The sequence below is a fragment of the Saccostrea cucullata genome, unplaced genomic scaffold, assembly GCF_032062105.1.
Source record: "Saccostrea cucullata isolate Sc308-1 unplaced genomic scaffold, CSIRO_AGI_Scuc_v1 ctg27, whole genome shotgun sequence".
NCBI lineage: Eukaryota > Metazoa > Mollusca > Bivalvia > Ostreida > Ostreidae > Saccostrea > Saccostrea cuccullata.
The window spans coordinates 401,160-423,397 of NW_026920935.1; the positions used below are offsets into that span (position 1 = coordinate 401,160).

Consider the following 22,238-nt stretch of genomic DNA (forward strand, 5'->3'; position numbering starts at 1 on the left):
GGTATGGTTGAATTCTCTAAACTAGCCTTTAGATGCATCACAGAAAGCTGACCTTTTTAAAAATAAGAAACGGAAAACTGTGTTAAATTAAAAAGGGGGGAGGGGGTACATTATAAGGTGTGTAACACCTACAGTACATATAAGTATTATTTCAAACACACTGACATAGACCAATGTAGACAAGTCATGCCATCTGTCAGGGAGTGGACAATGATTAACAATGAAATTAATAACCATATACAGTGATATATTCATTTAAGTTGATTTAATACAAAAGATTACCGATTCGATTATTGACCGATCATCGATCGGTTGAGTCAAACGATTTTACCGATTAATCGATTATGATTTCCAACCGATTTGACAACACTAATTAACATTATAGTAATACATGTGGTGTTTGATCTAAGTGTATCAAGAAATACATTGTAGTCACCAAGTGTAAATGATTGTATTAGCTAGATGTCATCTAGCTTGCTCACAACTCTCATGTGTGTTTATGTTTTAGAAATGAGAATTTGTTTTTCTTTTTTTTTTTTTTTTTTTGATGAAAATGCCCTGAAGTTTCCATATATATACTATTTAGTGACCACCATCAAGCATTAAAAAAGTCAATAAGTGATAAATTTAAGGACTTGACCAGTCACATCAAAAACTCAAAAATATTGTGTGTATTTTGTTTTTAAATTTATTTTTATCTCACATATATACTAATTTCTTTTCTCTTTTAAATATTAATACCAGACAGGAAGGAAGGATACAAGTATTACTTGTGTTTTTGATCTGGGTTAGCTTTATAATAAGGGGTGACACAGTAGTAAGGGGAACACAGCTGATGCATGTGTTTTGTCTGACGGTTGACAAAAAAATTACACATGTCAGGGGGCACCTGTTGTAGATAGAGAACAGAGAGGTCACACACAGAGGGGGTTTATACTGTTTGTAAGATGAGGTTTGTACCTATCAATAAGTCTTTGTTTGGGGATGTCAAATTCATTTTTATTTTTTATGTTTATTTATAGTGGCCTTGAAAAGTAGAAATTTATATTTATGAATGTGCAAAAGACTTCATTTTACCAGAAAATTTCTTTGATGAATGTGTAATAACTAATATTAGTCATCCAAAGCCCTCTTATTCATTTAATTTTTTAGCTCACTCTGGAGCTGAAAGCTCAAGTGAGCTTTTCTGATCACTCATTTTAGGTCATCCGTCTGTCTGTAAACTTTAAACATTTTCAACTTCTTCTTAAGATCCACAGGGCCAATTTTAATAAAACTTGGTGCAAAGCATCCCTGAGTGATGGGGAGCTTAAATATTTAAATTGAAGGGTCAAGTCCTCTTACAAGGGGCAATAATCAAGAAAAGACAAAAATAGGATAGGGTCATTAAAAAATATTCTCAAGAACCACTGGGCCAGAAAAGCTGAATCTTATAAGTAAACATTCTGTGACAGTGTAGATTTAAATTGTTCAAATCATGAACTCCAGGGAGGGGTGGGGCCACAAAAGATACTACAATGGAGAAGAATAGCAGGGCCATAGTTACTCAGTTGGATACTTTGTAATGTTCATCTTGGCATTGAGTATCGAAGCAATTTTTCCCCTTTCAATTTCTGAATCCGTTGTATGTACATTTGTACATGTATACATACAGTACAATTTCCCATCAGCATTAAATTGTAAGTCTTGCTCTTATAAAGACAAATTACTATCATCAACTATATTTCATAAATCTCTAGCTTAAATTAATTCTTCTCATAATCATGATAATTTAATACTATATGATATGAATATCTAGTGTCAGTACCTAATTCAGAGTTACCTCTCTTGGTATTTTACTTAGTGCTTATGATGGATAGGAAGTGTTTATCATTTAACAGCAATGAAAACTTGATTACTCTCCATCAGCTGACACAGTGCATCCATTGATGAGTAATGGCTTGTGCAGATTTTTCCCAGACACTGATGAGATTGAAGGAATAGGCTATTTATAGAGGCAGCCTCCAACTGCCTGGCATTCTGTTGGGGTTACATCATCAGAAATTAAATTTACTTATCTCTTCTCAGGGAGTGTGTAAGAACTCAATTTCAAAGACTGCAGAGCTATTAGAAGTCACTAGACAGGTTTCTATTTACTTTTACTTTACAAAACATGGTAATGAATCCATTCAGATGCATTAATTAACAGTGTATATTTAGACTGCAGAAAATTGCTGTATTAAGACACGTTCCATGCACCTTTAAAAGCAGTGAAATATGGTGATGAGAGTGCCCATCCGTCTGTCTGTTATGCACTGAGTACCCATATCCCTAGCTTCTCCTGTACTGCTGAACAAACATTGAATGAAATTTTGACAGAATGCTTTTTTAAAAAGTATTCCATTGTGTGTCTCCTATCTCTCATTTGATGAAATACATATTTTGGAGTTAAGTAAAACAGGGCACTCATCTCTTATAATTTGCAACTCCTGCAATATCACTGAATAAATTTGAATGAGACTTTTCATAGAATCTTTATTATAAAGTGTCATTGTGCACCTCCTATTTTACACCTTAAACAGGTTTTCCATAATAAAACTGGACAATGCCACTTTTCCTATAATATTAAGGGTACTGATCTGTCTTATCATCAACCTTGCCTATATACATGTACCACTATATGAAATTTAAATACACTTTCCCAGAATCTTGGTTACAAAGTGTTATTGTGTATCTCCTATTTAATGGTTTGATGGACTTGAGGTTTCCTATATGGAAACATAAACTTGGCTATTATACTCATACTGGAGTGAAGGTTTTGTATGGAAATTAATGACCTATGCAAGAATACATTTTATTTATGTACATTTTTCAAAAAAGAATCCATTGCACTATTTTTTCTAGTCATGAATAAAAGGATTATTAAAGATGTTTTAAGAAAAAAACTAAAGGTGCCAAAATTTATAATTTAAACTGTTCAATACTGCTGTTTAATGGATTTGACATACCACCTTTTAAAGTAGCATTTCTTTTAAATAAAACTTCAAGTCAGCATTATAGGGCCATGATGTTTGTTAACAATGCCTTATTCAAACACCAGATTACGGACATGTTTTTCTCGGCTAGGAATCAGGTATGCTGGGTCAGCCTCCCCCGAAGTGCTGGTAGAGAGAGGAATTAAAAAATGTAAATAATTCCACTATACAGGGGGGAGTAGGCTCTCAGTGCAGTGATATTAACCAGGTTTGTAATCATTGATAACTTTGACAAGATCCCTGTGAAATTCTTGGCAGAGTCTATCTGTGTTTTCGGAGTAGATGATTCACTAGGAGGCCTGCTGCAGAAAGGAGAGCCATGATTGAAATAGGTAGGACACTTCAGAGCTTTAATTGACAACTAATTTACTTTCACAATTAGAAGATTCTGTTTTTAGTTTCTTTTTCTCTGATTTCCTGCATGGTAAATTGATTGATGATTGTTTTACTGAATGGAGAAGTGGGATGATTGGAGAGAGAGGGGGGATTCTTGACCTTGATTGACTTTCTAGATACTATATCTACAGTTATGTAACTGGTTTATGGCTGGGGAATGGTAGAAGCCCTGTGATGTAAATGGTAACAAATCACAGATATAGATACTGTATATTATGACACACGATGTATTACAAGTGCTCTGGATAGTACGTACATGTATAATGGTATATCTTGTATCAACAAGCAGTACTTGATGGGTATTTTACTGGGGATAAGTGAAGGGACTTGGTAGTTCTCAGTTGTCTTAGTACTTAGCTGACTCTCACAAGTCAGCATTGTGGTGCAAAGTAGACAAGGAAATATGCTGAAATTTGTGAAAGTTTCTCCAAGGTTGCCCAGGAAGAAAGTTAAGTATTTACATGTTTTCTCTCTTGATCTTGTAGATAAAGAAGTTTTAGCTTCCTGTCATTATAAAGTAGTACTGGATGGTATATTTGTACAAGTTTTTTTTTTTTTTGCTGTCCCTTCACAATTTTTTTAAACCTTAATTGTAAACAATGTTACATAAAGAAAAGTATTGTATAAACATAAGTACATGTACATTATTTTTAAAAGAATATTGAAAGATTTGGAGGAAATTTTTTCCTGTATTTACTTATAAGTATTTTGTTTTCTTTAAATAAGGAAAAGTCCCTGTGATAGAGGTGTTTAACCTTTCAACATAACTTCATAATTAAACGTAGCTCTGGTTGATCAGCATTGGTGGAATATTTGAGTATAATGGCTGATCTTGTGGTGAAGTGGTTGTATGATGGGGGCTGACATGTGTTTTCCTTCTGACAATAAGAGCAGGCTGACTGATGAATCCCCAGATTCCCTCTAGATAAGTCAGATAATGGGGCACAAAGATATAATGGCTCCCATCCCAGGAACCTGTTCTCTGTCAATTTCCTACTTCACAGAGCACAAAATTTGCATTTTTATATTCCATTTTTACACACACTGATTCAGCTGAGGTTATTAAAGCTTGTTGATAGAAACACATGCAGCTCTGGAGTTACATTCAGAAAGACTACGTCATTCTGCTGGTGCATTTTACTGCAAATGTTTTAATGGTAATCCTGATATAAGTAAATTTATGTGTAGTTTTGCTTTATACACCACACCGAGAAAGATAAAGTGTGATGGTACAATGATTCAGTGTTCATATAAATGTATTTTGACCTCTATATGTGTTACTATGAGTGATTTCTTATGAGTATTAGTATGGAGATCAAAGGAATGATGTCATTAGGCAGTGTTGTACAAGACTGATTGATTAAGGTGCTATGTACACCTGGACCGGGGGATGTGTGTTATGGTCACAGTACGACATCCCACATAGGTTATCAGGGGGGCCATATTGTTCGTCATCTCTCGGCATGAGATGTATTTAGGATTCCTATTTTATATCAAGGGCCACTTAAGGCTTGTTATTCACTGTTGACTCACTTGTGAGCCAGGCTAGGATACTCCGTAAATCTGTATTTTACATGTTCGGAACATGTAGCTATCCTAAGTGAAGCCGGAAAGCCCTTTGTAAATTTTGAAAGGTGACAAGAATCCTGTTAGCTTTGAGGGGTTCTTTTATCAGGAAGTTTGATATGGAGAAATAATATTTTACTGATAAAAAAAATTATTTTGAAAACTCTTTTTTGTATATGATCATTATTTTCTACTTGTGTACATACATGTTCTTGACATGTAGGATATACAGTTTCTTTGTTGTACAGTAAATTAATGTGATGAACTGCCTTATTGTTAAAGATATAACATAACTACTAGTCATTCTTATTGACTGTTACAAAATAATATACAATACTACTAAATCTATATCATGTATAGTTCATATATATGTACCTTACTTAAAATGTCTCTTCTATAGTCATATTCGTGTATATATACCGGTATATATAAAGTACCACAAGTACAATATTTAGTAGTTTTGAAACTTTTTACGAAATATTGTTCAACTGTCTAAACTTGTGGTGAGAAAGAGAAATTATGTTAAGGTAAACAGTCTGAATACTATTTCGTTCCTTAAAAGAAATCAAGCTGAAAGTCCCAAAAGGGCAGAGGCTCACTGCCTATTTAAGAATGGAGAGGTGAAAGGGTGTTTACCTCCTTAATATAAAGTTTAATCTGCAAGGCATAGCACAGGAGAATGAGATTCATTTGAGTCTGAGGGGTGTGGTAACTTTTCCTTTCAATGTTACAGATGCATTACTGGCTGACCTTCAGAACACCACCACACAAGTACGACAGTACCAGCACGGGGACGGATCCAATCGCTCGGGGGACGTAGGTCAGTCCAGGGAGCCGGTACAGAACCATGCTCAGTACAGGAGCACTAACAATGAGTACAACGAGAGGTACACACAGAGGTCCAGCGGCAGCGAGACACCACCTCCCCTACCACCACCGCCACCCCAGGAACTTCTGGAGAGCATTCCACCCCCCAAACAGTTTGATCAGGTGAGATCCAATTCATATCTACCACCTAAACGTGTGGACTCATTATTTGTACATGCATCTTTAAAATTGAATATTTCATATAAAGTCTCAAGGTAAATTCTTTGCAAGTATTATCGATAAACAGCAACAAAAGTAATACAATGAAGCGCATTGAAGTGGTAAAATTTTCCTTTCGAATGGAACATTTTGAGCTATCTTTAGAACGTTTATTGTCATCTTATGACACGCCCATTTCTTTAGAAATGGATAAAACGGTCAATTTGTTTTTTAGCTCACCTGAGCCAAAGGCTCAAGTGAGCTTTTCTGATCAAAATTTGTCCGTTGTCTGTCGTTGTTGTCGTCGTCGTTGTCGTCGTCGTCGTCGTCGTCGTTGTAAACTTTTCACATTTTTGACTTCTTCTCAAGAACCACTGGGCCAATTTCAACCAAACTTGGCACAAAGTATCCTTAGGTAAAGGGGATTCAAGTTTGTTCAAATGAAGGGCCACGCCCTTATTCAAGGGGAGATAATTAAGAAATTATAAAAAATTGATGGAATGTTTCAAAAATCTTCTTCTCAAGAACCACTGTGCCAGGAAAGATGAAACTTATAGGGAAGCATCCTCAGGTAGTGTAGATTCAAGTTTGTTCAACTCATGACCCCTGGGGGTAGGGCGGGGCCAAAATGGCCGACCAAAATTTTACATAGAAATACACAGGAAAATTCTTTAAAAATCTTCTTCTCAAGAACCACTGTGCCAGGAAAGATGAAACTTATAGGGAAGCATCCTCAACTAGTGTTGATTCAAGTTTGTTCAACTCATGACCCCTGGGGGTAGGGCGGGGCCAAAATGGCCGATCAAGGATTTACATAGAAATTCATTGGAAAATTCTTTAAAAATCTTCTTCTCAAGAACCACAATGCCAGGAAAGACGAAACTTATAGGGAATTATCCTCAGGTAGTGTCGATTCAAGTTTGTTCAACTCATGACCCCTTGGGGTAGGGCGGGGCCAAAATGGCCGATCAAAGATTTACATAGAAATACATAGGAAAATTCTTTAAAAATCCTCTACTCAAGAACCACTGTGCCAGGAAAGACAAAATTTATGGGGAAGCATCCTCAGGTAGTGTAGATTCAAGTTTGTTCAAATCATGACCCCCGGGGTTTTAGGAAAATGGCCGATCAAAGATTTACATAGAAATACATAGGAAAATTCTTTAAAAATCTTCTACTCAAGAACCACTGTGCCAGGAAAGATGAAATTTATGGGGAAGCATCCTCAGGTAGTGTAGATTCAAGTTTGTTCAAATCATGACCCCCGGGGTTGGGCGGGGCCACAATGGCCGTTCAAAGTGTTACATAGAAATATATAGGAAAATTCTTTAAAAATCTTCTTCTCAAGAAACACTGTGCCAGGAAAGATGAAACTTATAGGGAAGCATTCTCAGGTAGTGTAGATTCAAGTTTGTTCAAATCATGACCCCTTGGGGTAGGGCGGGGCCACAATGGCCGATCAAAGTGTTACATAGAAATATATAGTAAAAATTCTTTAAAAATCTTCTTCTCAAGAAAAGCAAAGGCATGAATGATCATATTTTTATAGAAGCATCCTCAGGCAATGGACATTCAATTTTTGTTCAAATCATGACCCCAAGGGGTAGGGCGGGGCCACAACATGGAATCCAAGTTTTACATAGAAACATGTAGAAAAAATCTTTAAAATTCTTTTCAAGAATAGCAAAGCTATGATTAGTCCTGTTCATATGGAAGCATTGTTGGGTAGTGTAGATTCAATTTTGTTCAAGTCATGACCCCTTGGGGTATAGGGCGGGGCCACAATGTAAGTTAAAATATGAAGGGCAATAAAGCCACAGGAAATCAAAGAAATATGCATGCATCCTTAGTTATTGAAGATTCAAGTTTGTTCAATATTTTTAAATCATACCATCTCCCTTTTAAGGATTGGTTTAGACCACTACTGGGTATAAACTGATTTCTGCTTTTTCCCTATCCTCATTACTCAGGTGAGCGATGTGGCCCATGGGCCTCTTGTTCGAATACCTGTAGAACAGGTTTTCCATAAATATAATAGCCAATGAAATTGACGGCCTAAATAAATACCGAGTAAACACGTGTTCGACCGAAACATGTGTTGTGGTATTATCAATAGACATGATAAGTTAAAAAATATGTACATTTTTGTTGCAATTTGTGTTTTACAGAAGCGGAGAGTCTCTAACTCTATCTTCTAATTTTTTTAAAGCTCTATTTCATTGCAACTCACATTGCTTGTCGCGAAGAGTGCAGTGTCCTAAAATATTACGACGAATATTTCTTTCTCGTTTCTAAAAATATGGGCGTGTCATTATGTTGTAATTGACGTTCAAAACATGACTCAGAACGTTTCGTCCAAACGGAAAATTTTACCACTTCAATGCGCTTCATTGTACATAGCAAGTTATTTTTTTTTTCTTTTCAATATGCTGTACCTTTTTTATCAATAATGTTTCCTGTTCACTATAATCCCTTCTCTGTAAATTGAACATAAGAAAAATTTTTTTTTTAACTTAAAATTCTGTGAAACAAAAATCCTGCAAATAACAAAGCCATTTTGGCATATTTTGAGACCATTAACAGGAAAATTATGGAAAATGACTCCAGCAAAAATTTTACTCTTTATTATCTTTTTGTAAACAGCACAGACTGTCTGTACATGAATTTCAAGTTTATCGAGAGGTAATTGCAATGTATAGGAATAAGAGCATATTTTCTGTAATATGCAAGATTTATTACCTATGATTATATAACCATAGAGGTGCATATGTGGATGATTTACATAATATTTGTATATCCATAAAAAGACAGTATATATTTACCTTATTACTAGACAAGGAGCAATGTATATAATAAGTAATCCTATGCACACACTAAAGGTGTCAATGACATATGTTAAAAGTTTATAATAAAAGGAAAATCGTGTGTTCAGTGTTACATAACTTACACAGTAAGCAGGATATGTATATATACAGCTATATTGATGAATATTTGTATCAGAGCTTTGTACAATTTTTAAGGAAGTTGAAGCTATTGTATCCTCCACTGTGTTAACAACTTTGGTATGATGGATTACAAGTAGTCATTTTCTAGGAGCTAATATTTAGAAGTGCAGTTGGAATTCCTAACCCCAAACTGAAAAATTCTGCATCTTGTCTTCACAAAAGGAATTGTGGTAGTGAAAATATATCCCTTTTTGAGAAAATCATTACTTACATGTATATAAAATGAAAGAAGTTAAACCTTTCTTACGGATCTTGTTATAAGGAAATTCTCTGTTTCTTATTTTCAGCCGATGTATTACGAGACAGGGGTGACACAGGTGCAGTCGGACCAGCCGCGGACATCACAACTCAGCAACAATCTGTCTGAGCTGGACCAGCTCCTGAAGGATCTCAACTCGGCTCAGTTCATGGCAGAAGTGGACAAACGCAATTCAGGTAAAACCAGCTTCAGGCTCATCCAAATCAGTAGTGATTGTGATATTCAACTCTTCATGAGGTGGTAGAACAAGATAGCTGTATTTATTACAAGACTTACCAACACTTTCATTAAAATGATGAATGGTGAAGTTAACTTAGGATTGTATTGCTTTTAATTGGGATTTTTTTATGATTTACAAACATTGCTATGCAACAATATAATTGTAAGTGTATGACATAATATTTGGCTCTTCTATGTAAGAGTCTGACAAGAAATAATTTTTTTTTTCTGAACAAGACACCCCCCCTTCCCAAACAGATACAAAAATCATGATGTAAATGTTAAGTAATTTGACAATTGACAGAGATGTTAGAAATAGTTCTCTACATCTGTGTAAACTGCTCTGTCAGTTGTCTTCCCAAAGGTTAAGTATTTGTCTTGATGAAGATGATACATCCATGCATAAAGTTTCAATTGTAAATATTTCCCTATTATATTTAGACCAAAAGGAAACCTAGCTGTTTTCATTTCCTTTAAAATCACTGAGGATATAGTTTTTCCAAGGGGTGAAAAGGTTCCCCTTGTCAGAAGAGCTGAAACTGAATTAAATGTAATGTAATTAACTGATGTGTTTTGAAGCTTAAACAAGACAGGAATCTAATAAGCTAAGAGACACAAAGTCTTTTAATATAGACTTTTGGAATGCTAGGCTTAATTAGTTCTTTATTCTTTTTTACTGATAACATCCTTTTATCTCTATAACAGTCATGTCATAATTACTTCTTAATTCAGTTCCTTCTTCTCTGTATAAAAATGTACTTTGAATAAACAGTAATGGGGCATTTTAATAATTTAAATACTTGGCATTCCTGACACACACAATTAAAAGGGTCTCCCGTCAATGAGCTTTAGAATAACTTCGCAAGATAAAGAAAACCTCCCCCTCAAAAAAAAAAGAAAAGAAAGAAGTCACACAGTAAAAGATTTACAGGCACTGCCACCCGTGAGGGTTTTGATTAACCACTGAGGTCGATTATTCCAGAGAGAGGCAAAAGTAATGTACAAAGTGGTGTCACTTCTCAGCTGTTTATTGATAGGAGAGTAATTCACTGGCACAAACATTCACTTGACTTGGATGATTAATTGGCGTGTAAATCCATCACTGCTTTGACGGAGTCTACATGCTAGTGACTGTGCAATTCATATGAACACTGGGTCATGTTAAAATGGAAATATAGTGGTAGGAAATTATTTTTTACAGTTCAAAGGAATTCTTAAGTGATCTGTAATGGCTCTGAAGTGAGTTTCAATCTGATTCAAGGATATAAATTTGTTGCTAGGATTTCATACCCTCACATGCGGGTACCCAAGAGAGATTTTTAAGGAGATGTTATACAGTGTAGTATTTCTATTTTTGTTTGTGAAAAAAACTTAGCTGTGTTCAAGTTCTCTTTGATTATAAATGTAAGAGGACATTTTTGGCAAAGTCTATTGGGCTCTTTCCTGCTGAAAGTAAAGCAATCAATCTCTTGTTTAGAATGTTATCAAGATTTTTAATCTTTTTTTTTATAAAACTACCCTGGGTCATTCTTGTTGTGGTGTGTTTGTAAAAACCTGTGTTGATTTTCCATTGCTGAGTCATTTTTCTTCCCAACATGTGTGAATTTTTTTGTTTAATGAAAAACATACTTTAGATAAGTTGGCTTTTTTGTGAGCCATAATAAAACATGAGATTTGATGTAATCCATAGAATTTTGTGTTTGTTTTTCAGGAAGTCAGCCTATTACAAATGGGGGAGGTAAACAGCCCCCTCCTGTGGCCCCGAAACCCTCCCGCGAGGACAGAACCTCCGTAGGGGGCCTCCTAGATATGTTAGAAGGGTCCGTGCCTGACACACCCAATAATAACTATAGAAGGTAGGGATATAAGGTCATTTAACATGACACCCAATAATAATGGTACAGGACACCTCTAGGAGAGTACATCAGTATGCCTGATACTACATACATACTGTCGTTTGTATAAAACGTCCACAAGATCTCTATGTTGCTGATACTAGTAGTCTCTATTACACTAGTTGGTCACATGTATAGATCCCCACCAAGTGCAGCAAAAACTAAACATGTGAAAGATTATTTCAATAAGACTGTATTCTTTTGAACGACTCCTATCTTCCTTATGTTTTTTGGATAAGTTTACCACAAATATTCAATACTACTCTGTCTCATATTAATTGAAAAAAAAGAAGACAAATTCACTTATTATTAAATCATATTTTACAGGATGACTTGTATGTTATATTTGGCATGAATGTTATCAGTATTTAGATCATTATTTAAATAGTCGGTTATTGATCAAAAGGCATGTCTTTCAAGGTAAAATATTTGGTTACAAATCAATACACACATTAGCACATTGAGTACTTGTATATTTAAAACTTTACAGTTTAAATTTTATTTGGCATACCAAATCAAGTCATTAATTCTGGCAACATTTTTTTTTTAAAAAGTTAATAATTTTTTCTTTTCAAAATTAAATTATTTTTCAACTTTCTTGTTGTTACATAAAAGCTAGTTTACTGAGGAAATATTGTGACTGGTCCCACCATTAATACTTCACAAGCATGTCAGCTTGAGAAATATGCAGAAAAATTAAGACTTGCATTTCCTCTGATAAAAGTGAAGTACTTCACATAAATGTGTTAAGGGTCTTTTTATTTTCTGTCCAAACAAATTTCTAACATATTTAAAAACAATATATATACAGTACTTGCAGTTATGATTCACTATTTACACATTTTAACACTAGGATTTTCTTCAAGTCTGGTATCAATAGATTTTAATTGTAGCAATTTTAATTGTATGCCAATGTGAATACACTGTATTGTTTTGTAGTCCCCCTGCCAATGATAACTATGAATACACATCAGATGTCCCCCCTCCCCAGCCTCAACAGACCACCATTCAGGTCCAGCCCAAACCACAAGCTACTTCCACGGCAACCCGGGAGCTGGATGAACTCATGGCAACACTGTCAGGGTTCAAGGTCAGTCAGCTTGTTTGATTAAATATGGAGTATTATTTGTATTGTCTAACTTTCCATGCAACACAGTCTCTTAAAAAGTAATTTTATGGTGCATGATATGCATTTAGCATGTACTTGAAAATGAAGGTTTATGTATTTCGAAGAAAAGAATTGTTTGTTAAACACTGATGCCCCTTTGTGGCAGCTTACGATAAAAATGTCAGAATTGTTGATGTCCAAAGGAAAGCCATAGTGCTAACTGATCAAAAGTTAAGGTTATGGTTAAAGTTTTTCAGTTGGTAAATCTCTAAGGTCAAGGTCAAAAGGTAAAAAATACTTAAATCCATTGAAACTTCTTGTCAAAATAAATATACATGTGAAGTATGAAAACTGTTCAAAAGTTATGGCTAAGGCTAAAATGAGATATTTTTTTTTGTAAAAGTGGGTCAAACTCCAAGGTTAAGGTTGCGGTCAGATTTGGTGGTCCTGTGACAAGGAATAAACTTGTGAAATATGAAAGTCATAGCCCCACCTACCCAAAAGTTATAGGCAAGGTTAAAGTTTTTGTGGACAAACATACAAACAGATAAAACATACAGACAGATGGACCAACAGGGCAAAAACTCTATACCACCAAATCTTCAATCAGGGGAGCAATAAAAACTAGATTTGGTATGATTGTGTATGTATTATTAAAAACTCATGTGTCAATAAACATGCTATAATACAATATCAGGTTGTTTTATTTTTATAGACATTAATTTTCATTTTCAAATCTAGATATCAGTTAGGCTGTATATAAACCAGCTTCAATTTTAATTTTTGCTTTCCTGGAAAATTTGTCAAAAGTTACAGTGTGATGGGTAGTTATAAGTAAGTTTACAGAGTTTTAATTACTTTTATTTAGGTCAGTGGAGGTAGCTCACACGAGAGAACCCAGAGATCAGTCTCCCCCTCCAGTGAACCCCCCTACGCTAAACCCCAGAAAAGAACCCCTTCTCAGAGCAGTGCCCCATCCACCCCTGCTGCACCCCAGAGAGAAGAACTAGATTCCATGTTGGGAAATCTTCATGAAGACATGAAGAGCCAAGGAGTAACAACCAAAACTAAGGGGGTCTGTGGGGCATGTAACCAGCCTGTGATTGGTCAGGTAAGACAGACAACATAATGTAAATTTAGGGTCATAGGGCATATAACCAGCTTGTGATTGGTCAGGTAAGATAGACAACATAATGTAAATTTAGGGTCATAGGGCATGTAACCAGTTGATTGGTCAGGTCAGATAGCAGAGCTCCAGATAATTTTTTACCCCAAAGTGTATTTACTCCCTGATTTTCAAATCAATGCAGATTTTGATTTTCAGCAACATGATTAAAGAGTATTTTGTTTATAAATATAGAAAAATATACCCCCGCAAACGAAAACCAGCTTTGACCTTTCAGAAACTTTCGATGGATTTGTCTGAAAATTGATACACTTATTATTCAACATATGAAGGTGTGCACCTGGGATTTTCATCATGTTTGGATGATTTTTCTGCATTTTACAGGCATTTTTTCTTTTTTATTTTGTGATTTTGTTTGGCTCATAACTAGAAAACTAAGACTACAATTCAAACTTGGACAATTTATGCAGTAGACGGTGTGTCCGACCTATTTCAAGGTCACTGTGACCTTTAATTTAAGAGATTTTTAAAAAAAAACTAAGTCTTTAAAATTTTAAATTTCATAATCCTAAAAAATGTAAAAATATAGTTGTATCCTTATTAAAAAATGCTAAATTAAGTAAAAACTTATTCTTTATCATATACTTTACAGCAAATTCTGTAACAAATGTTAATGATTTGAGAGGAATTCAGTTTGTCCCATGGGCATAATTATCAAGCACTGGTCAAGGGGAAATTTTGATAGCAGAAATGTGCATGTCAAATATGAGAGAAATTAATGAGTTCATTGTCGGGAGTTATGTCTTGTGAGTTGGGCTAAAAGAAATGGCCTTATAGTAGCTTGTGTCAATTAAGAGTTCTTGATGGCTGTAGTTCAGATAAAGATCTTTCATTTGGTGTAATGTAATTAAAAGAAATTGATGTTTTAGTGTATGATTAAAACTGAATTAGTATTGTATAATATAATTAAAATTAATTATACATGTGTTTATTGAAAAAAAATTACATTTCAATTTTTATATATTTGCAACAAATTGCAGTCATGTTTCACTTAGAATTTTATAGTCTAAAGAATAATAATTTTTGATTTTTTTTATTAGACTGTAGCATTTCCATTATTTCATAAAATATGCAATAAACAATTTAAAGCTGCAGATGGATATTTGTTAAGCTCTAACACAGCCAGTTTAGAATTATATGATGTATTATTTGTTTTAATTAATCCCTACACTGTAAGTCTCTTAGAGATGTATGTACAATATTTTAAACATGATAAGAAATGGAAATTAGATCATTGAAATCTGTGTCAATCTGTTAATCAAGGTTACTTGATTTTCTTGCACCCTAACCAATTTATGATTATCGAACAATATTTGATGGGCGTATCATGCTGTGGCGGGGCACTTTATTAGAAAAAAGTGAACACCTCTTACTAGATCCATAAAATATTTCTGAATTGGCACCTACTCTGAAAAACCCAGCGGGGGTATTTGTCCCTATTGGACAGTTCTAGTTTTGAGCTTGTAATTGAAGTATGAGTTTTTGAAGAGGGAAAAAACTTCAAAGGTCAGTTTCTGCAATTATCTAAATAAATTTTGTAAATTTCAACTAGACTTTTTGCTAAGATTGGGTAGCATTCTTTTTTTGACAAAGAAGATTATACAGTAGGTCAAGGTACACTGTAGAGTCAGAGACACAGATAACTTTTCCTTCATTTAAGATATCGTATCAAGAATAAACTGAAAGAATCTTCGTTAATATGGCAAGTTGAGAGAGATGAAAAATTGGCTATGAACCCATAATAAAAGTTATGCCTAGTGCATAGTATTTCTATATAGAAATTGATTTTAATCTTAATCTCCGATTCTTCCTCCCGAAATGGAGATCGTCGTCGTCATTACTAGAATATTCCTGGTCACTGAAAAGCTTTAATTTAAATCTGTACTTCGTTTTGAGAAAAATCAAACACTGAGTTAACCTCAATTGGTATCATTAAGTAAGTTGTACTTGTATTCTTCACTTTGTTGTATGCAGTACTTTCATGGTGTAATGCGTATCTATGATTGCTAATGCGTAATTGTACGCTATATTTTAATTTTCAATGCGTATTTTATAAAATTTAATGCGTATTTCTGCAAATACGCACCTTATCTGGAGCTCTGGATAGGCTATGTAAATTAAGTTTGGGTATAGGGTATGTAACCAGCCTGTGATAAAATCTGATTACCAGGGTAGTCAGGTAAAAAAGATCATGTAAAGTAAAGTGGGGGTAAAGGGCATGTAATTTGTCAGGTTAATAGGTGGCCATTCAAGTAAAGGTGAGTTATAAGGCTTATCAATAGTTTATGATTGGACCAATGCAAACATTTTCATGTTTGCAGTAAATACTTATACTATATTAATTTTATTCTCATGGTTGATAAGTTTTTAAGGAGTAAAAAATGTAATTAATGAGAAATACATATGTATACCTAAATTAGTATAGATTATACTTTATTGTACTCTGTACATCAATAGGTAATTTGTGTAGCATGTAATGTATATTTGAGTTATCTCTCTTTGAAGCTCAAGTAGTAAATATAATGACTATTTTACAGGTGATAACAGCTTTAGGAAAGGTATGGCATATAGAACACTTCACCTGTGCTAACTGTAACCTACCGCTGGGCACTAAGAACTTCTATGAGAGGGACGGAGCCGCATATTGTGAAGAGGACTACCATAAAATATTCGCCCCAAAGTGTGCCTACTGCAACGGCTCTATTGTAGATGTAAGACATTCTGACTGATTCTTTTATCATCCCCAATTTATGTTTCAATTAGTTACCAGTATATTGATATGCAAGATTAACAATTCTTTTAAATGAAATTTCTTTCCTCAGAAATGTGTAACAGCTTTAGATATGACGTGGCATCCGGAGCACTTTTTCTGTGCGCAGTGTGGAAGACCTTTCGGTGATGACGGATTCCATGAAAAGAATGGAAAGGCATACTGCCGGTAAACTATTTAAACACACATAACACATTGTGAATTCTGCCTTGTTGAATGTCTTGATGACAGATATTGATTTATTTAAAAATAGTTACCTGATATTTTTAAACTCTTTGTATGCATGTATTATTTTTCCCTTTCAGACAAGATTTCCTGGAGATGTTTGCCCCCCGCTGTGGTGGGTGTGGCCACCCAATCCTAGACAACTACATTTCAGCCCTCTCTAGACACTGGCATCCCGAGTGTTTTGTCTGTAGGGTACGTAAAGCAAAATATCACAAGCTTAAGGATTCTGCACATGTAAAAGCAATCTTAATTGTGAATTAATTTCCAGAATGTCTGTGACAGAGCCATTGCTTCAATTATTTAAACCTGTAATATATACATATAAATTAATAATATGTAGTAAAGAAAAAAAAAGATAAATACTGTAAACCAACTTTTATTCGTGTGCGAGTAATTTTCGTGAAGTTCGCGAGAGCCTCGTCAACGCGAATATTTCTCGCGGTGAACCAGTTTTTAAAGACTATGTGTCTATCAAAAAGAGAACTAAATAGGCTTTATTGCAACAATTAATTGTCATGAACTAGTTAACCCCTGGTAAATCGTGAAATAAAGTCGTCACGAATAAAAGTTGGTTTACAGTATTGTGTTGGGAGAGGTTAAGTCTGATTTATTTAATATGTTATTAATATATTTCCACCTGATTACTTAGGACTGTCACCAGCCATTTGGAGGTCGTAGTTTCTTTGACCACGAGGGTTTGCCATACTGTGAGACCCATTACCACGCCAAGCGGGGCTCCTTGTGTGCCACCTGCCAGAAGCCCATCACGGGCCGCTGTATCACTGCCATGAGCAAGAAGTTTCATTTAGAACATTTCACGTGTGCCTTCTGTCTAAAACAACTCAACAAAGGGACATTTAAGGAACAGAACGACAAGCCCTATTGTCACCCTTGCTTTGTTAAACTGTTTGGCTGAGGACCACACCCCTACATCTAATAGTCAAGTTATGCAGGCTTTTGTTATGAAATATATACAATATTGTATTTTTATATGACATATCTATGATATATCTTTATTTGGATGACATTATTTTTACATTAATCACCTTTTTTCACATCAGCGAACTTTTTGCTTGTTAGATTCATATTTTAGTTGTTTATGTCGTAGTTTTGCCAGCAAAAATCAATGGTATTGCTTCAATGTTAAGTTTTCTCTTTTATATTTACATATAAATTGATGAACAAAACTGACTATCTTTTACATGTAAATCAGGATAACCGAGGCCATACTAAATGTGATCATGAGAGGATGCTCAATAAACACCAGATATCTGTATTTTACAGTGTATTACACTTGTTTCCAGTTAAATAGTAAAATGTGAAAGTATTTGTTGCCATCTTTAATTACTATATTACCACAATGTGAATCAGTTCCATTTTAATGCATTATTTAACCTCTTTTTCTATCCATTTCAAGTTGCTTTAATGTACATGTATCTGGTACGGCTTTTTTATAGACAGTTTTATAAAGCTTTGCAATTTGTAATTAATTTATTTAAAATGTTCACTGTTCAGACAAGCGATATATTTTAAAGGGGAAATAAAAGATTTCCATAAAAGTAAGATTCAGATTTGGATAGATGTTCCCAAAAGATGCTAGCATATGAAGTGATGGTGGTGATATTAATATACTATATAAAATTTTGTTTAGAGTCTATATGCATACATTTAAGGTAGCCATAATGAGTAAAATTGTAACAGAACTGGATCATGGAAACATCTATAAAGGCTTGTGATATAATGCATTCAATAGTTTATCTTGTCCAACATCATGATAATAAATTTAAAGATATGCAGTCTTTACTTTTCTTTTACATATTATCTGCCCTTGTTATTATTTGTACTTCAGATACTACACCTCATGAGTTTAGCGATCCTTTGGGAGGGGTAGGTGTACCCACCCCCTCCCCCCATTCAAAGTGAATTCCTATATGATATATATTGAAACATTAAGACAGTTCAAAGACTACAATCCCCAAGTGAATATTGTAAATGGCCCTTCTCAACATTTGTCCGCAAACATGACGAATGTTAGAGAGAGGAGAACTGGATTAGAATTTCAGGCTTTCCTGATTATCCTTCAAATTTTTGAAAACAACTGTATGGAAGACTTTGAATAACTCTTACACCACTGAAACACTCTACTTGAAAATTTTCATTTTAATTAACTGAAGGAAGCTAATAAATGCTCGAGTGCAAAAAAAATGTGTAATATATAATTTCTAACGGGCAAAATGTTCATTGTACTATGCACACTAACTCTTGATTCCTACATAAGATTTAACATGAACATTTTGGCAATTTTGCTATTCAAGACTCTTTGAATGCAGAGTTGACTTCAAAGTAATTGATACACAATTTTAGTACTAATGTTGATTTTAAAATTGCTCTTACAACTTCCGCCATAAAAGAAGACATAAGGAGTTTAATCGAACTGTTTAAAACATCCCCGGATTTTGAAATACTCAAGAAAACGGAAAATATCCGTTTCCTCTTTCAATTTGTTTAACTTTATGTGTAAAAATAACCAGATTAAGCTCATGAAGAAAAGAATTGTAATTGAACATTTTTCCTGCACTGAGTTCTTAACTCCTTCTTCCCCAGGTAACATATAAGATCCTTGATATTTGACAAAATAGGGAATTTTTGCTTCAAAGGGAGAGGGGGGGGAGAGATATTTTGAAAATAATTTCCATTTTCCATTAATTTCTAAAATGATTTCCTTGAGTATCAATTCAAGAAATATAGATTTCATCTATTTTATTTTAAATTGAATTATTTCAAATTTTATGAAAAATCATATAAATCTTAGTATCAATACTGAAAAATAAGCAACGACAATGCGAATCACAACCTGGGAGAAATCAAAAGCGTCAAAAACACACAGTGAAAAAAAAGATTTTCATAGTCATTGTCCTTCTGTGCAGGACTGTTGTTTTATTGTGATAAGTACAAGACACAGAAAATCAGAAAAGATATTTATTAAAATTCTTATTTCTATTATTTATACATAAATAAAATATATTCCGGTATTTTTTTTTTTTTCTTTTTGCACATCTACAGTATTTATTTATTTCTAGTATAAAATATACAAATGGTAGAGTGCTTTAACGTTAATTTTATCATATATATGAATCTGATATTACTGATTTAATAATTTAGGTTCATTCGGAATTTCCATTGATTTTCTTCCATATTCTCAATTAAGAACATAAGTCAGAGATTGTCATGGGTTGCCGAGCATTGGAATCTTCATATACACTGTCCAGTGCATGTACGATAAACTTTGCTCGTCGGAAATAATCAGATGATGAAACAATCACTTTATTTGATTGCCAGCTGCCTCATGAGTGAATTTTATATACCTCTGCAAAACAATAGGAAAATCATGCTATGTAGATTTTTGATAATTCAGCCTTGAGAAATGTATTTATAAACACTGATATCACCATTCTTGCCACCAACCCATAAACAAGACTTATGAAGATCAACCGAGTATGGCGAATCGAACGCTTCTTGCTTTGTCACGAGATAACGAATGAATTCACCGCATGAACTCAACATGTGAATGAAGTTGTGGAGGCAATCTGTCACAATTATGTTACACTGAGCATCGCACACAAGACCTCTCGGATCGAAACGTTTTCTGACGTAGTTTCCGCGGTAATCAAATTTGAGCGCGCCATCTGACGAGAGAACTCGGAGGACGCCGCTTGATTGGCCAGTCTGGTCTATGACGCAAATATCGCTGTTATAGTTGTGGAAAACACGATGAGGTTTGGTGAAAAGTTTTGTGGTTCCATCTTTGTCAAATTCATATGTCGTCAATTCCTCCCCAGCAGGTGAGATCAATTTGATCAAACGTTTACTACTTGTGCTTAGTTTAAAACTGTAATCGTCTACTAAGGCAACAAACAGATTCCCATCCAGGGCTTTCCCAATTCCTATTGGTGTAAGTGGCTTTGTTGAGACAAGGGTTGATATTGTGCCACTTTCGTCCAATTTCTTGACTTCGTCGTTTTCAAAATCTGTGAATATTTGAGCTCCATCAGAACACACGATAAAGTCATTTGAAACACTTTTCATTTCTATTGAATTTTTAGTAACTCCGCTTGTGTTAAGCAGGTAGGCACTGCAGTCCCATCCATGGACCCATGCAGCTTCCTCTGACACAGAATGGATGGACACAATCGTGTTCGAAAAGTTTTTAAAGTTTGCTAGCCTTATAACTTTTACGTGTTCTGGGTCTATCAGCTTGCCATACATAGTTTCCAGGGCGGCGTGATCCATTGTACCCTTGAAGAAACAAGGGAGATAACCGTAAGCCGTCAAATCAATGTTATTAACTTCGGTGATCAGCGCCTCCGCTTCGTTTTTTGTCTCGATTAGTTGAAATCCAGACATGCAACCGGACTGTGTTTCCAGAAATCTTGCCTTGTCTTGCAAGTCTTGTTTAAAGTTGCTGAGATTGGTCTTCAAGTTGACAAGCCTTTGTTGACAGCGCGTGTATATTTCTTTGGACTTCTCGATATTGAAATTAGTAATCCTGAAGACCTCTGTCGCCATATCATCTTGCTGCCTGACAAGCTTTCTGATTTGACCCGAGTGTCTCTTTTCCTGCTCGTATTCTATTTGGTTGATGAACGATAAGCTTTCTGTAATTTCATGGATGCAGCCTCGTATCCCCTGGCAGATTTCTGGGATATCCTTCTTTTTCTCGGCAGATATCTTCTTAATGCTTCCCCATCTATGGTCCTTATGTTCTGTCTGGCCACACGTCACACAGAAGATGGTCTTGCAATCTTCACAACACATATCCCGGTCCTCGTCATGCTTCCTACATAATGGAAGCACACCCCTAGAGCTCCCAAATGTAAACTCTCCCATACCAAACTTTAGCTGAGCTTCACAATATAAAGCTTCCTTACATGTTTCATGTTTGAGGCAATGGCTCATTTTAGACCGAAGCGCTTATCCCCATAGGTCAAACAGTTTTGCGTCCTGTTTTATTTCCATATAGTGTCAAAATGTGGAAGGTACCGATTATTCTTTTTTAAATAAATGTGCCATTGAAATGGAATCACACATGGGAAATAGATAATTAAAAATGAGGAAGTAAACAAAATAAACTGATACTGTTACAATTGATCCAAGGAAAATGTTTGTAAATAGTGGATGGCTTTCGGCTCAAAGAGGAAGAGGATCAAAGAATTGTATTTAATGACCACAAACAGAAAGATTAAATATATTTTTCCAAAGTGGAAAAAAGTCCGTGAACTGCTAAACAGATCGTCTTAGCAATTGCACAACTCTCAGATAATATCCATCATGTATATGTATGTGTAGGCCTATACGTTGAAAATTTTAACATTTCCTTAGATGATTTTTATGACGTAGTTTATTTAAATTCTTTAATCACGTAAATAAACTTTTGACACAGTTTCATGTGAACGTTGAGACGTAACAATTATTCATAACTTTTCTTCATGCATCTGATTTAAAAGTCCAGACAGATTACTAACTCGCGCTGTCTATGCCCCCAAGGTGCCCTGATAGCTTTTATTAG

General features: G+C 34.7%; 2 protein-coding genes across 4 annotated transcripts in view; one reads left to right on the forward strand and one right to left on the reverse strand.

Annotated features, from left to right (window-relative positions):
• LOC134258719 (paxillin-like) overlaps positions 1-18,468 on the forward strand; it is a 29,641-nt gene extending 11,173 nt beyond the window's left edge. Inside the window, exons 1-10 of one of the 3 annotated variants that reach the window (XM_062741273.1) lie at positions 3,193-3,346; positions 5,710-5,966; positions 9,295-9,442; positions 11,197-11,341; positions 12,320-12,470; positions 13,357-13,599; positions 16,212-16,385; positions 16,497-16,612; positions 16,750-16,864; positions 17,322-18,468. In XM_062741273.1, the coding sequence (XP_062597257.1) occupies positions 3,334-3,346; positions 5,710-5,966; positions 9,295-9,442; positions 11,197-11,341; positions 12,320-12,470; positions 13,357-13,599; positions 16,212-16,385; positions 16,497-16,612; positions 16,750-16,864; positions 17,322-17,588 (1,629 nt within the window). In that variant the 5' untranslated portion in view covers positions 3,193-3,333 and the 3' untranslated portion in view covers positions 17,589-18,468. Of the gene's footprint in view, positions 1-3,192; positions 3,347-5,709; positions 5,967-9,077; positions 9,178-9,294; positions 9,443-11,196; positions 11,342-12,319; positions 12,471-13,356; positions 13,600-16,211; positions 16,386-16,496; positions 16,613-16,749; positions 16,865-17,321 lie in introns of those variants that run through there. The other 2 variants (XM_062741272.1, XM_062741274.1) reach the window with 2 other exon arrangements.
• Positions 18,469-19,805: 1,337 nt separating this feature from the next.
• LOC134258682 (uncharacterized) lies at positions 19,806-21,776 on the reverse strand. The gene has a single exon (XM_062741227.1). It carries the CDS (start codon positions 21,626-21,628, stop codon positions 20,084-20,086), a length of 1,545 nt encoding a protein of 514 aa, XP_062597211.1. The 5' UTR covers positions 21,629-21,776; the 3' UTR covers positions 19,806-20,083.
• Positions 21,777-22,238: the final 462 nt, after the last annotated feature.